Here is a 17,125-nt window from a genome sequence, read left to right as displayed (position 1 = left end):
AGCCCTTTTCGGCGTTAAGCTTTACTTTTATCAAGACATAAAGACCCGTATGAATTTATCTTGAATGGCGTTGACAAAAATGAGAATATAAATAATGCGATGAATAATTCAGCGTGATCGGTATGGAGGGCCGTTGTTCGGAAGGAATAAAAACAGTTCGCGCGGCCGCCTGCCGGAATGCAGCGTCTGATACCTTTTTATGTAATTGTCTCGGAGCACGCACTCATCCATTATCTAACTGATTTAGGAATTACAGAATTCAATAATTTTTTACCTAGTTCTCTGAGTTGAAGGTAATTTATTGTGAATTTAAGATAGGAATTGCGGTTTTTCTCACGATCTCGACGCGTTCAAAGGAAATTTATTAATTACGTGCATATTTCGTAATTACCTATTACATATTTCATTGAATTTGATACTGGCTTGGAATTAATTAAAAAATCATTATAAATATTATGTGGAACAATTATTATTTATAGAAATAAGAGAAAAATCTCTTTATATTCGGTGATTTTGCGTTTGCGTTATTATGATATTAACTATATTATGATATTGACTCATTTAAGTTAAAAAAATGCATCAGCAATCTCTAACGAGTAACGATCATTGAAATATCTAGTCATAAAATTATGAATTCTTATCTCGAAATGTCCGCTTCATTTTGCCGATGTCAATGCTTCTGTAATTAATACTAATTTGCAGTTTCCATTGTTATTCTGCACAGTCCAGCTGATTATCGGTTTTTTAGAAGAAAGCGTCCACCTTCCTTTTGTTTGCAATAAAGGTTACATAGAAACTATTTTAAAGCTGCAATATGCACTCTAAGCAAAAGTGTTAAGCTCTAAGTTCGTTTAATTCAAGAATCAAACGATCGCTGGGCATGCTATTGCGACAAGCAATCTGCGTTTACTCACGTTTAGCTCTCAATGAAATTGCATCAATCGGCATCGGGTCGCTTTTATTGGTATTTTTATAATAGACTTTAATTCGATTTTGATTTTTTCTCCGAACTCTTCAGGTGTCACTTTTTCATTTAGTACTTTTTGAAATTGCTAACAATGCTTCGTGCTGGCAGTCGGAAGTTGACAATGACCATAATGATAACGTTTTTATAGATATACAAATAATGTTAAACGTTCTAATCGTTTTCGTATAATTTTCTGAGTCACGAAGGATTTATTATTAAATAATAGAAGTACACATCTACAAAGCAAACATGAAGGATGTTAAAAAAATGTAGAGCCCTTTTATTTAGTAGTTATTATATTACCGTAAAAATAACTATTATTTAGTCATAGATTCTATTTTGCTTTAATTAATTATTGTTTTTATATAGGTACGCTCCGGCCTCCAGGTTTGATAGGTGGAAGCAAGCCTAAGGTAGCGACGCCCGCCGTGGTTTCCAAGATAGAACAATACAAACGTGAAAATCCAACAATTTTCGCGTGGGAGATACGCGAGCGGCTGATTTCTGAAGGTAAACACACAATGACCTCTAGAAATTAATAGCAGGAGATTTTGTATAAGTCTGGGGCCTTAGACAAAGTAACAATTACAAAACGATAACGAAGTTAGAAATCGCAAAAATGTATGGGATTGACATTAGATAGACCACGTGATCTAACGCGGCGTATGTCAATCCCATACATTTTTGCGATTTCTAACTTCGTTATCGTTTTGTAATTGTTACTTTGTCTACAGGCCCAGGAGCTAAAACGTTCCCCACTTTGAGAGTATCATGAGTGCCTTGAGCGGTCACGATGCGACCGCGCCGGTATCCGCGCATTCAGTCGTTCCTGCAACTTAGCGCGCCCTTTCGCGCGACAACAAAGGCCGTAATTTCAACAATTTTACTCATAAACTTGTTACAATTTTCTTATACATTCAAGGAATTCTGAATCTTATGAGTTTTAAGAATAAAAAAGCGTACAATAAACACTCAGCGGTCAATGTATAAACGATGTGCACATTTTATTACATACAATGTAATTACGCATTAATAAGAATTATCTTAAAGGTTTCATATTAAATGCTTGTTGGTTTAATGGTTGTTGTTAATTAATTAAGAGAAATATTATTGTAAAAGTATCTCGATTACACATTGTTTTGAGAATTGATAGTATCATATATCTATTTAATACCTCGTATATGGAATTTATACTAATTGCTTAAGTTTTTTTACTTTTCTCATAATTGGCACTAGCGTCGTAAATTGTCCAACCAACAACCAATTACGCTAGATCAATACGGGGAACGAATTTGTAGGCACATAAACTACATTATTTTGTATAAAATTAGAGCAAGAATTTTAAACTATTAGTGCTATAGAAGTTTTTTTTAACCATACCAAAGCTATTTTTAGTGCGTAATACCGGTGTCCTGGGAGCCTCTCGAATTACGAAGCGTGTGGTGCTTGCGTGTTCGCTTCGTATTTTAATATTTAATTATCATAATATTAATCTTTATTTCCAAAAATACAATTCGACGAAACAATAAATAAGCTAAATTTGTCCCAATCTAATTAATAATATTATATTGGTTGTGATTAATACATATATATCATAACGGACGTAAATTGATTACCTAGTTAATAAATAGAATTATTCAACATATACATACAAATAGAAGTCATTAATTACCTAAACATATAATAAGGTTAATAGTCTACGATTTAGGTAGACGGTAATCACTGAAATCCAATTATGAAAATGCTTGTTAAATGAACTTTGGGTACCGTGTCAATACGTTTTGGGAGGTCAGTTGGTAAAGCCAATAAAATGCCTACCCGAATATAGTCTAATAGTTTCAGCGATGGCCTCCGGCTTACCGAAACGGATATCGTGTAATATGAGAGGCCGTGGTATTAACTACTCATAGATTAAAAAAAAGTCAGAACGTAGCAAGTAAAGCGCGACGAGTACAATAACAAAGTAATCAAGACATTTGGTTTGTTAATGAAGTGTTGAGCTTTGTTTTTAGTATCGTATTGTAAAGGCAATTTGCTATTTTCCCTATATGGTATAATCAAATGTTCACAGATATAGACTTAATGTTCTGTAATCGAGAAAATTAATTATGTTGATGAATATGGAAAGATTTAGAAAAAGTCATGATATAATATTTTGGTAATGACACGCATCATAATGTAAAACAATAGCAATATTACTCTACCATTCTCTACAATCTACAATCTTCCTATGTTATATTCATATTAAAGATAGCATGAGCGCTTGTATACTTAAAACATATTTAAATGTATACTAAAGTTCTTCGTTAATAAAAAATATAAGAAAGGGGTTAAATAAATTCCGGATGTCTGTATGGTTGGATGTGGCATGATGACGGAAGCTGCACTTACCGAATCTATAATAATAAGGGCTGATTTTTCAATCCTTGGTTAAATCTTATTCGTCGAATAATGTATAAAACTACCATTTTAAAAACGTATTCTAATTGCCCGTATTTGACAGTTTACGTGACATTTTAATATTATCGTGTAATACTTTATTGGACGGATAAGTTTTATCCAAGCATTGAAAAATCGGCCCTAAAAAATATAACCTTCAGAATTATATCACGCAATGTCTTATTAAAGATAGATAAAGATTGCATTGAATAATCAAATAAACGAATAAATAAAGAATATATATGTAATATAAAAAAAAAACAAACTGAAAGAGAATCGAGTTGTACATATACTTATCGGCAGTATCTTTTTCTTGTCTATTGATGATTTAGCAATTTCATTATGCCTACTGTCTTAAAATTACTACATCATTGTATTAGGTATATGCAATTTCTGAACATTATGAAAATCGAAAGCTAGATGAAAAGAGATAAATTTTGTTATGTTATACTTATAATGTACAGAAAAAATTACAAAAGTCATTGTTCATTCCAGTTTGTAATAAAACAGAGCATTTATAAAAGTATAAGAAAAGTCAGCTATTTGTATTTGAATGCATAATGGGCGTCTTTAGGTTTGAGGCCAACGAGCCAATTGCGATAATTGCCCTCAAAGACACATTCTGCAGTAAAGCCGAATAATGTTAGTTGAGAAAGAACATAAATGATTTAATGCGTATCATTCGGATCAAAATCTTATTGGAAACTATTAAGGTTTACATTGCTTTAATGGAGCACGTTAATAAAGAAGTCTGTGTAGGGCTGAATTACTTCGCCATTACATTTTCTCTAGAATACAGCGCATGCGATCGCCTATAGAACGGGTTTCGCTTATGAGACCGTTTCTGGTTTACGATATCATTCGATACCGGATTAGGAGACGATAGCGTTCTTGATGGAAAACAGTGTGCTAAACCGATGTGTAACCTTGGGATCCTTAGGTGATGGCATTTGCTGCAGTAACATTAATATGATTACGGCTGGGTAGATTTACGCTAAGAATTCAATTTTACATCCCATTCTGTAGACATTGGCTTTTTTTAAACCAAAGGTAACTTCAGATTCAATTACAGTTTATTGCACCTATTTATGTAACTTCAATTTGTGACGTTGTCCACTGAAAGAAAATTTATGTAAAAACCTATTATAGTCCTTTCCACCTAAGATGAGTTCTGTGACACATCGATTTTTGACACGTGTAGAGATGTCGGTTACTGAAATCATATCAATTGTTTCCGATAATCGATAATATTCTATATGGAAATGAAATCGATTTGAATAAAGTACCAAAATTAGTTTTTTCGGCATTTCGCCAACAATTAACTAAGTAAACTTAGCAAGCAACAGCAACAAAAAGTCAACAATAACAATTAGTAAAAATAACAGAATACCACGTAAAGTATCAATATAAAAATGCAACTTGTATACAAGGCTAACGACAGGCTACAGACGATTGACTCGATTGACAAACGATCACAAGATGGGCGCCGACTAAATGATTTTCCATCTCTATGATTTTTCAACGATCCATTTCATGTACACGAATTGCGTAGGTATTATATTTTTGTGTTATTTTATTTTATTTTTCATTATAATAAACTAAACAATACTGTTTTTGATTTATAAGCTTAAGATGTTTCATTTTTATATTTTTGGTAATAATGCCGCCATAAAATAAAAATATTATGCACTAAAATTATTTTGACTTTTTAAACATAAAATACGTAATTCGGAACACGATGAAGTGTCACAGGAATCATCCTAAATGAAAAGGACTATAGTAGGATACCTACTTCAGAATAATTTTGTTCGATAGGTCTATTAATATAAGTACTAGGAACAAACCAAGAGGAAGGAATGTTTAAGCTTACTTAATAGCACTAAAAATAAGTGTAGGTACCTACTCCATTTGACCGTTCTGAATGCGCTCTTATGAGTTGCGTTTGCAAGAATTATTATGAAAGGGCAGGGTTTGTTACATTTTTTACTTTTATCATTGACATTATCGTCATTTGTTGAAATGTGTTTAAAATAATTGCTCCATCGCAGTGCGCACCCATGCCTACGTTGTATGCGAAAATTGCACGCAATTTTCTGTCCGTTGTTCGTAAATGCTCACATATTTGCTGTAATTAGTGTATACAGTTTTTATTTTATTTTAAAAATATTACAGTTAGCTTTGTTGGTCGGATTCCGGGAGGTAATCATTTTTTTTTCGTCGTGGCGCACAAATTCCCGCGTGTAGCTTGAATGTATTTATGATTGATTCTATTAGATCGAACGATGGTTTCGGTTTATCAAAGCGTGTTGACCGGACTGGACCGCCTGCTGACGAGGGAGCCTCCAAGATTCGTATCAATGCTAACTTAAAATCTATCAGACACGAATTAAAATAATCTCCACGTTAATGGAGAAAAATATTAAAAAAACACTTCGACGTGACTAAAATCTTAAAGCCGTTAGGTTTTATTAATTTGCGATAAAGTTGTCCTAATTGGAATCAATTAAAATAATTTGTTTAAGAATGCAATCAGTGTTAATAATAAGGAGATTACGTTAATAAAACTGAACGCAATTAAAATGTATTAATTTTGTGATATTTAATGTTTGCTCATAAAATTTTACCGTCTATTCGTTATTAGGTCTATGGTACATTAAAAACTGGGCAATGTTAATAGAATTTAAATCAAATTTATTACAAAATGATCCCGTTCACAATAGCACGGCTTTGTAAAGAGACGCGTGCCTAACTGACGGCGAGCTTATGAAATTGACCAAATTGATTAGGTTTCTTAACTGAATAGCGGCATACTTTCAATACCGATCGTTATTACATTCTATGCGTACAAAAAATAATCAGTAATAATAGTTATTGATAACAGGCGACTGCTTGCGATTTTGTTTGTGTGGAATTGGGTTGGCACACTTTCTAAGGTTCCATATAGCCTTATTTTTTATTTGAATACCTATTAGTGTAATATACGCATTTGGTACTCTACGTTTTGGAATCAATTATCATAATACTTAACGAATACTTGTCGATGTTTTTGTAGACAAAGATTGTGATTGTGATGCGTTTGCTTTTCTATATACCTACCTACTTTAATCACCGGCAGGTTTTGGCGCTAATAACATGATGCGGATTCTCCTTTGTTTCACTATGATAAACCCAGGTTTTTTTTTGTTTGAACAGCAAAGTAGGACAATAATAATAAAGTTTTCATTGTAAAAACCCGTGGTCAATTAACGTGTCAATGAAAATCATAGTTAATTAGTAGGTAATAATTAATCAATAATCGAATTATTAGTTGAAATATATCTTACTTTTATAATAATTATTTTGAAAAGAAAAATAATATAGCAATAGATAGGTAGGTACATTATTTTAGCGTAGTTCTATAGGAGCCTTATGGGTTAGAGGCCTCGCCGTGCTATTATCATAGCTCGTGAGTTTGAAAGCTGGCGATCGTGTAAATTGGGTTCATTATTTACGAGTTAGTGTATATTTCTTTACTATGTATATAATATTTAGATGTAGGGGCTCTATACAATATGACTGTAATTCGCTTGCTATTAATCTGCTGGAGAACTTAACGGAGAGTTAGTTTGCACCTAATTCAATCAGTCGCTCCATATTTTCAGTCCACAAGAACAGCTGGTTTTTGGTTTCTTACAAGAAAAAGATAGATTAAGAAGTTAAGGATGGTAAATTGAAGCAGTACCCATTCAAAATCACGGCATCGGCAGGGAATTATGAATAAACAAAGTTAATGTAGAGTTTCTATATACTAAAGAAAGAAAATTAAGAACTCTATTCTAAAAAAGGCGGTATTGTTGCACAGATAACATATTATAACTGTCATAAAATCAGCTTTCTAATCTGTGGTACGGTTTCGTTAATTGTTGTAGTGTTCGGGACCGCAGTTATCAAAACAGAGCGGCTCATCGACAGCGTCTAAATTTTAATAAGGAGCCCACTACCGCCTTTGTTAATAATGACGTGGCAGTTTTGGACAATAGCTTGCGCAACTTATCAACTGAATCGATATCGGTTTATGAGGCGTTACGAGCGGCTCTAGCTACTGACCAAATTTTGATTAATTGCATTCTTATGCTTTAAAGTTGCATACCCGAATCAAATTATCTTCTGTCGCTGATTAATTAGCGATCTATTTTATGATATTGTATGAATCAGCATTTTTCAATAGTGTCCAGTTTTTGTTTATAATTTAAAAAGGTATTGTTACGACTTACGCTCCTGTTTTGATGAAATGGGTGTGGAACAGTTTTTAATTCCATTAGTATATATTCCATTAGCTTCTTTATCACTCTTTACTATTTTAAGTATACCTCAATGGTCATTTATTTATACTATTTTACTAAACATGTTAGACAGCACAACAGATAAAATGCTAAAAAGTTAAAGTCATCCTAACAAGCTTACCACAGCCGTCGCCTGTAAATGGGGTACAATTTTTTTACGCCGCTTTTTTGACATTTACTAACAAGGTCTCGCCTCGTCCGTCCACATTGTATTGAGGAAATAAATCAAATCCACATAGCTTCTAATAAACCGATACATTTATTGATTTGTTACAGCATCAAATTGGTTCCCAGCAGTGCATCAAACGCGATGTTGCCTGTCATAGCACGAATAACAGTTTGAATTATACGCACCCACGTTTATTATCATTTCTCAACATTTTAATGTTAACGTTACATTTTTGTATTAAGAGAAAATTGATACGACGACGAATACATTCTAATTGGGAACAATTATCTCAGAGTTAATAAACAGAACAGAGGCACTATCTATTAAATTATTGTACTATACATATAAGCGCAGTAAGAATACCGCGTTGTTTCCTGTTTAACGTCAAATGTGTTACAAAAGCAATAAATCATGTTGGCACGTTTGTTAATTTGCTTGTTCATTGCTAATTGAAACAGGGAAGTGGGTGCGTAACGTAACATTTATCGCAACGCTATGGAACCCCGCTGGTACGGACACCTTTTTACTTGGTCCTCACCGCGGGTGCCACTTGATTGCCTCCGATCTCATCGTTTTATGTTCTCCATAAAGCCAACAATAATTCATTTAGACGACGTGACGCCACTCATTCGTTAACTGGTTCTACTCGCTCATCACGAACGTGATTTTTGAATATTAGATGTAGGTACGCAAGTGGTGTGTCTATTTAATTCTATAGAACAGGCGAGAATATAGCAAGTAAATTAATTATGTAGACTCTGAATAAATCGTAATTGTAAATGGAGTAGGTAGTTTATATATTTACAAAAGCAAAGTAGGTACCTATCTATGTTTTTTATTTGTCAACACAATCGAGAAAACGATAAAACCTTAAAAGCTGGCATTATTAGGAAATATCTCATTTTTCGTAAGAATTATCTTTATTAATAATGAAATCACAAAATACTCAAATGGCAAAGTATAATCTTCCGTACAAACTTTACCTTTTTTTTTTGTTAATAGTATCTAGATTTCCACGCGATAATGTTTCGAATTATTTTTTGCATTCATCAAAAACTTTTTTGTTTCATCCCTTTTTATGTAACCTAAGTTACTTAACAGAAAATTGCCTGGGACTTCATGGACTACATGTTCGTCCGTTCATTACACAATATCGCGGGACCGTTTCGCTGTCTTTTTCATGCAAAGTTTCACTTGAAAAATTAGAGAAATACCCTGACTCTACACTACAGTACACACTTAAAAATATTATAAATTATTATTATTCAAAATGACAATAGAGCGTCTCCACGGTAATTTAATTGTAATAAAACCCTTTTTGATAACAAATGTGTACTGACTGGATGGAGAATAGAGGTACTTAAAAATGTTAGTTCAACTTCTACTCCGACCATAATGGCCCTAATCAAATTTATCAGAGAGTCGGCTCGAATAAAACAAATAAATTCATTCCGAACCATTAGGCACGAGATCCGATTGTTAATGTCTCAATTTAGAAGCGGACGTAAATCTTCAAAGGCGTGACAATTACTGTTACTTTCCGGCAATACAAACAAAAAGGCTTTCCGTCAATTATCGATAAATTAACCCGATTAAACACTATGGTAGACGGCGCCGGAGCGCCTTATCTCCGGACATGCCACGCTTTTAGGCAGGTAACAACTTACAACTCCAAGTTTTTGGAGCCGATTAGCTTTTTATTAGAATTTCGTGTGAACAAAATCATTACTCGGACATTAACAACGAATGACTCTTGCAAATATTGTGATGTACGATGATTATAGTCGAGTAACCATTCATAACGATACTTTGAAAGCATATCATCTTCTCGTTATTTAAAGTATCTAAACTTTAAATAGAAGCGGAGCCCATTGTGACTAATCATGATTAAACGACTTTAGACAAATTGCGGGGCCGTGACTAGGCATTTAGGATCCGAGTTTGATCCCAAATCATTAAAAGAACAATTATAGATATCGAGTTCCCACCTGCAACTTGTCGGCGGATAATGATCTCATTCAAAACAAACACTTAACCAATAGACTTTACATGATATCCTCAAAGGAGAAGATCAGACCAGATGATAACAATTAAATTCATTATATCTATATCAAATTTTCAGGCTTCTGCTTTTTGTTATTTTATACCAGGTGCTGTTTGTGCAAAGTAATTTTAGTCAGCCCAAAATATAATAAAAAGGTAAAACCACTTCTTAACCAATTTCAATTCCAAAATCTAATTTTACGATTGTAGAGAATTTGCAACAAACAGAAAATATCCAGAATGTTATGCAAAGGTATTGCTTTAATACCAAAGTGTATTAAATAACATTCTGGATATTTATTGAAATTGCGATTATTCAACTCTGCCCTTTTTGTATAAAATTATAGCACATTAAATGGAGATTATGTTACACTTGAGCGTGTTAACTTTTACTCGTAATTAAAAACTGACTTTATGGGTGTTTTTATACTACAAATACAGGAAACAAAACGAGTATTCAGTTGACGGTAGTCCATATAATCTAATGTTTAAACAAAATCCAGTGAGGCAACTCTATAAAGGTGTGAAATTTATAAACTAGAGCAATTTAAATGTTGAATCGAGAAAAACTAAATTTCTTGTTTTCCGAAATTTCTCATTAAAATACCTATTTATTGACGACAGCGCCCACCTAGCTTTTATTATGATCGATAAATAGATGCCTTGTTACGGAACAAAAAGCAATTTAACCGTTTTGTTAAAGATCATACAAGTTTTTTGTTTACCGTCCATGAACAACGAACTATATTAATATCGGCTACGCGTCGAGCTCTCACAGAACGTTACAAGACTTTCAATGATTTGTTTTCTTTTTTACAAAACGATGTTGCCGGTATAATTGAAGATTTCGGCTGGTAAATGATGACTGGTGACCAAGAGGTATTTCTCAGCCATATCGAGCCATCGATTTAAAGAATTTTCTATGGAGGCATCAGCTTAATGCGCCGATTACGAAGTCAACAAATTGTATGGAGGGCACTTTTTGTGTTTTCGACGTGCTAACAATAAGCGGAGGCGCGCAACTGATCATTACCATTATGCTATATAAGGCTTTGTGTTTTGAGTAAATTATAACAGGTAGGCTTTGTGTTTTATTTGATGCAGCTTCATGTCGACGTGTCGGGAGCCGCAGACAATAGGGCTTCATTACTAACCGTGACCATATTAAATCTATCTTGTGTAGCTGCGTTAGCAACGTAGTGACAAGATTTTATGAGACGTGTATTTATGTCAGAAATAATTTCATGTTACTGTATATTATATTATGAGGGATAGGATCCTTGAATAAAGAAACCTATATGGTTATCAATAATCATATTACCTGTTTTAAACAATAGTAAAAATAATTTGATTAGCAGAAAATGGCGACAAGATACCGTTCGCGATGACAATTTATAAAAAGGAATACGAGTTATTGGACATGATTCGCTACTAGCATTGCAGAAATAATTACTAATAACGATCTGTTTATAGCAAAGCGGCTTTGAATGCAAGAATAAAACGTGTATAAGTAAAGAGTGTTCATTAAGCAATTATACTCAATTGTTCCTGGGTATAATTGTCAGACGTAGAAACGACAAGTTCGAATAGTAATCAGTGAACGGAATATGTCTATTTTGTGTAAATACAGGTAAATTGTTTTACCTTTGCGACATTTCAAGTAATTGAAGTAAACAGCATATTTATGATATTGCTAATTGTGTTCTATATGAAGGAATCATGCCTTCTAACGACTCTATAGGTTACAAACGTATCATTAATTTAATAGGGATTAGGATTTATAATGTGACTGTTTTTATTCATGTATCATTAGAACTAACAATATGTATATCAATGGGTATCCACATAATTACTCATTAAGATGTAGCTATAAGATTTTGTTATTTGGTGACTGGGCATTAGAATAGGGTATAATATGAAGATTTACTTGAGAATTATTTATTCAGACAGAAGATTAAACATAGGTAGGTAGGTTTAAGAAATCCCATGATATTTCTTGGAGCCCCAACAGTGAAGTCGTGAGTTAAACTCCGCTCATTATGCATAAAATACAGCACAAAAAAGAATAAACGAAAACACTTACGGTACGAAAATATTAAATCTTCATGCCAGCATACCAGTTCCATACATGCTCGAACAGATTATAACATAATTATGTAGTTCATAGAGAGTAATAATTTTAGAGTTAAACATCGCTAGCATGACCACGCGAAGCAACTGCTCAGTAGCTTAACAACGAATTCTACGACAATTACAAACGGACAGGCTATGATTAAATTATGGCACTTACTCGGAGTGTTTCCTGAAAATTACATGGGATGGCTCTGCCAAGGCTGTTCTGGCACGCGATACCTCTGCACGCATTAAAAGATACATAATGGCGAGCGGTTTCAAACGCGACCAATGACGCATCGGTTTTAACGCGCTGCTGGTCACTCATTTTCTGCATATTATAATTATTTGTAGGTTGCTCAAGAAATAGCGCAGAAAATACAATTATGCAACAGTTTGCGAGCCAGTCTACCTTGAACCTTCAGTCACTCGATACCGAGATGAGTTGCAGCGGGAAATATTATTTTAAGTGTATAAATTATAGTTATCATGATTATTTAATGTAACTATTAACTTATTAAGTTATCATTGTTGGCAATGAGTAATATCGTATTAATAAACATAAATTGTGGTTTATGTTACAACATTGCATATTTCATGTAAAGTGACAAAGAACTTATAACTAATATTAATTTTATCTGGGGTAGGTATGCAATACCTATGCATCTTGAATTACTTGATTAGGTACGTACGCTTTTCATAAGTCATATTTTAGATATTTCTGAAACACACCCAATTATTAATAATATTTTTCCATCATAATACAATCCTATTAAAGTGAGAATTTTATGTACGAATGAATATTATTTTTAAGAATTTTAAAGGCGATTATTTTACAAGCTTGTAAATTATTTACTTGAAAGCAATACTTACCGGACAAACCTGAAATCAGTGCTGAAATTTGCGACTTTGTTCGTCTAAAATGAAATTTAATTAGTGGGAAAACTTAATAAATAAAAAACAATGATTTGTTGTAAAATATTTTTAATATAACTCATCGTAGATATCTGTAGGTTATTTGAATTTAGCTTGTAAGCTTCTGTAAAATATGAAAATTGAAAAGTTATTACTTAGTTCGAAGAACCAGGTTGTAACAAATATAGTCATCAATAAAAAGTTTATATATTTCTATTCTTTATTCCATCTGTTTATCCTACTAATATTCTTATTACATTTTATCTAACAGGAGTATGCACGAACGCAACAGCGCCCAGCGTGTCCTCAATAAACAGGATCCTGCGGAACCGAGCGGCAGAGCGCGCGGCGGCTGAGTTCGCGCGGGCGGCGGGCTACGGGCTGTACGCCGCACCGCCGCCGTACGGCAGCTTCCCGTGGGGCAGCGGCGGGGTGTGGCCGCCCGGCAGCCTGCCGCTCCCGCCCGGAGTGCCCGCGCCCGCGGTGGGCGTGCCGCATCCAGATGCTATGAAACAGGGCTTCTTGACCTCATCCGGTCGGGGGCTGATTGGTAAGTTAACACGTATAACGTGATCTTATAGTTTTTATTGAGGCTGCTCGATTACTTGCTTATGGTGACAGGATTTTTTAGATTGAATGCGCAAAAACGGATCATATTATTTATATGTGCATTTTTATTTGTAGATGTAGACGGTGATGACTCTGGATCTCTAGATGGCGAACAGCCAAAGTTTAGACGAAATCGAACCACATTTAGCCCAGACCAATTAGAAGAACTTGAAAAGGAATTCGAAAAGTCACATTATCCATGTGTCTCAACGAGGGAACGATTAGCTTCCAAGACATCGTTATCGGAAGCCCGAGTTCAGGTAAATATTTTGGACAAATACAAATCCTTCACATATTTATCGCATAGGTACCTATGAATTAGTCATCCAGTTTTAATGATAGCGTGAAAATATCTATTACTTAATCATTATGTCGAGTCAATGCTTTTATATAACGTCTATTAGCATTCATGAATATTTGATGATAGAGTGAGAACCAAATACTAATCTCGTTTATTTACCGTTACTGACAGGTTTGGTTTTCCAACAGACGAGCCAAGTGGAGGCGCCACCAGCGCATGAACCTACTCAAGCGCGGTGGCGGGTCCCCCTCGCACCGCCTCCCCCATTCACCCTCCCGTTCCCGATCGCGGTCTTTATCCCCAACGCGCATGGCCTACCACGCTCCGCAAATGGGTGGAGAGAACAGCGCCTTTAAAGCGCTCGCCCACCAAGATACCAACGCCCTGAAGGCTCTATCCCAACACGCTCAATTCGAAACGAACGCGCTGAAAGCGCTGTCGCAACAGGCGTTCGACGGTAGCGCATTTAAACCCCATTCCACATTGGAAAATAGTGCGTTTAAAGCGCTCGTACCGAATTCAGCGGCAGCGGCATTACTGGCGGCGCAATCGATACAATTAGCCCGCGGATATGAATCTCATTCGGATTCAGACGAGGAAATAAATGTACACGATGAGAGCGAAGACGAGAGCGAGAAACAAAAAAATAAGACTAGATCCAGATCGCCGAGCCCTTGCCGTCAACGATCGATGACCTCTAACGATTTGCCTCTACAGTTAACGAAACACGATCGTTGATATCATTATTTTGTTAATAAAATTATTTATTTACATTGTAAAATTAAGTCGTTCATTGAATGCCGATGTTCCGATAGTATAATTATTATGCAAATTCAAATCCTAGAGTGTTAATACTCCTGTTAGATTGTAAATTTATGTAAATATGTAGATATTGCGATAGTCGATTACTGTAAAGAGATGGATCAAATAAATTTAAGTCTGCACAAATAATGTTCTGTATCTAATTTAGAAGATATTACCAGAATTGTTGTCAAAATGTCAGTTTTTGAAGAGAATAAAAATGCTTCATGCAATACTATTGATTACAAAATTGACGTGAACAATATATAGGTATTAAAATTAGTTGAGAAACCAATGATTAATGTTTTAAAAGATTGTTAATTGATGTAAAATATTTAATCGTGTACCTACCTATCTGATGTTTAACTTTTCTTCGTCAACGATTACTGAAAATAATACTTCATACATATCATATTATTATTTAGTTTATCTACAATAGTTGTTGCTGATGTTTTATTTTATAACTGCGGTTTTTAAATAGTAAGAAATAATTGTAAATATTGTTACATTCTCAGAACTGTAAACTATTTATTGAATAGATAATTATATTTTAATGTAAATAAAATGTAGGAATAATTTAAAAGGGTACCTATTAAAATATTTGAATAAATTTTAATGAACATGATCTTTTTAATTACTACATCCCGATATTTTATTCCCTAAAACATTCCTAAGGAATTAATGATACACAAGTGATTGCAATCAAATTTAATTACGTTGATTTTTCGATGTATGATGAACTGTGGCAGCTCATTCATATTGTGTGTTAGGTATATATAGCTTTAGGAATAATATAAATTAAAATAATTTTCCTTTTATTGAGTACTAGATTTCCGCCCGCGGCTTCGCCCGCGTTTTCAAAGGAAAACCCGCATAGTTCCCGTTCCCGTGGGATTTCCGGGATAAAACCTATCCTATGTGTTAATCCAAGTTACCTTCTATATGTGTGCTAAATTTCATTGTAATCGGTTCAGTAGTTTTTACGTGAAAGAGTAACAAACATCCATACATCCATACATCCATAAATCCTTACAAACTTTCGCCTTTATAATAATAGTATTAAGATAGAGATTTACTCGTAATACATTCTGAAATAAAGAGTAGGTTATCTGTGATGGTCGGTAATATATAATACACTCACAGGCATATAATCACTCTATTATGTAGGCCAATCGTGTTAAAATTCTTCTACGGATCATTACCTTTAAAATCCTAACTACATATACACTGTAATAACAACAGAAATGGAAATCTAGAGAGATTTCTTTTTAACATCACAACGAAATAAATCTCAATGTACATACAATATCTAACAGGTAATAAGGCATGCGTAAAGGCATTACATAATATTAAGAGAAGAGTAAATCTGCTAAACGATTACATGCGATTGCAGTTCGACGTGTTCCTGAAAGCCTACAGATGCTAAAATAAAAACTCTGATGCCACTTGTCGCATAATATGGAACATATTTTATTCAAGTTAATGGGCAAAGGTCTTGAGAGAAATTCACATTATAATATACGAGTAAAAGTTTAGTTTCTTCAATGCAGTGCAATTTATTATTTATAGTTATATGCTACAAGTGGGCTCTGCTAAAAGTATGACAACATAATTCTAGATCTACTATATAAAAATAAGTCGGGTTTTCCTTCCTGACGCTATACCTAACTCCAGAACGCACGAACCGATGTCCACGGTTTTGCATTCGTTGGAAAGGTGTCGGGCTCCGTGAGGTTTATAGCAAAGAAAAGGTGTCTCTGGTGGCGAAACGGAGTTCGCTCGGTTTGCTAGTTACACTATAAGAATAATCACAATCAAATATCAAATTAATGCGATATAACTGATTAACTGTAGCAGGTACAATTAAAATAAATTATACGATAAAAGATCGACAATTTTCAATTTGTTCGATGTCTAAAGGTGTCTTCATATTAATTGAGCAACTTTTAAATGTCATAATATTGTGATTAAATTGTATTTACTTACAGTAAATTACCAGTAATGGTTTACCTATTATGACTGAATAATAATAATTAATAATGGTTTATTACAACTTTTTGCTTATAGAATAGATACTAAAATGGTTTCAATGTTAAACACATTTTTTATTTGATTATATGTTATGGGTATACAAAATTAGATATTCACCTTCCTTCGCTCGTGTAATTGATTACAAATACAATCAAAATTAAAATAAAACCATACAAACTATATTTTCATATGCATCTGTTTGCATATAAAGTCAGTACACGTTACAAAGAGGATATGATAAATTAATGTAATCCCGGCAATTACTGGCTTTACATCCTTACAATACACATCATAATTCACAGCTTTAACAATCGAATCATGCAAGACAATTACCTACCGTTTTTCCCCTTTCTTATTGGATAAGGTCCCGAATTGTTTCCCGGATATCGGCAATCAGGCCGGTGAAAGCCAATCAT

The 17,125-nt window shown here is 34.0% G+C and overlaps 1 protein-coding gene across 2 annotated transcripts in view; it reads left to right on the top strand.

Annotated features, from left to right (window-relative positions):
* Positions 1-15,300, top strand: part of LOC149902383 (paired box protein Pax-6-like) — a 33,639-nt gene extending 18,339 nt beyond the window's left edge. For both annotated transcript variants that reach the window (XM_090110002.1, XM_090110001.1), the window contains exons 3-6: positions 1,337-1,477; positions 13,239-13,517; positions 13,652-13,836; positions 14,049-15,300. In XM_090110002.1, the coding sequence (XP_089966128.1) occupies positions 1,337-1,477; positions 13,239-13,517; positions 13,652-13,836; positions 14,049-14,615 (1,172 nt within the window). In that variant the 3' untranslated portion in view covers positions 14,616-15,300. The remainder of the gene's footprint in view (positions 1-1,336; positions 1,478-13,238; positions 13,518-13,651; positions 13,837-14,048) is intronic.
* The last annotated feature ends 1,825 nt before the right edge of the window (positions 15,301-17,125 follow it).

The sequence above is a fragment of the Colias eurytheme genome, chromosome 15 (assembly GCF_061535395.1).
Source record: "Colias eurytheme isolate Ceu_HAF_F1 chromosome 15, ilColEury1 Martin Lab GWU primary, whole genome shotgun sequence".
Lineage (NCBI taxonomy): Eukaryota > Metazoa > Arthropoda > Insecta > Lepidoptera > Pieridae > Colias > Colias eurytheme.
This window is presented reverse-complemented; position numbering and strand designations above follow the sequence as displayed.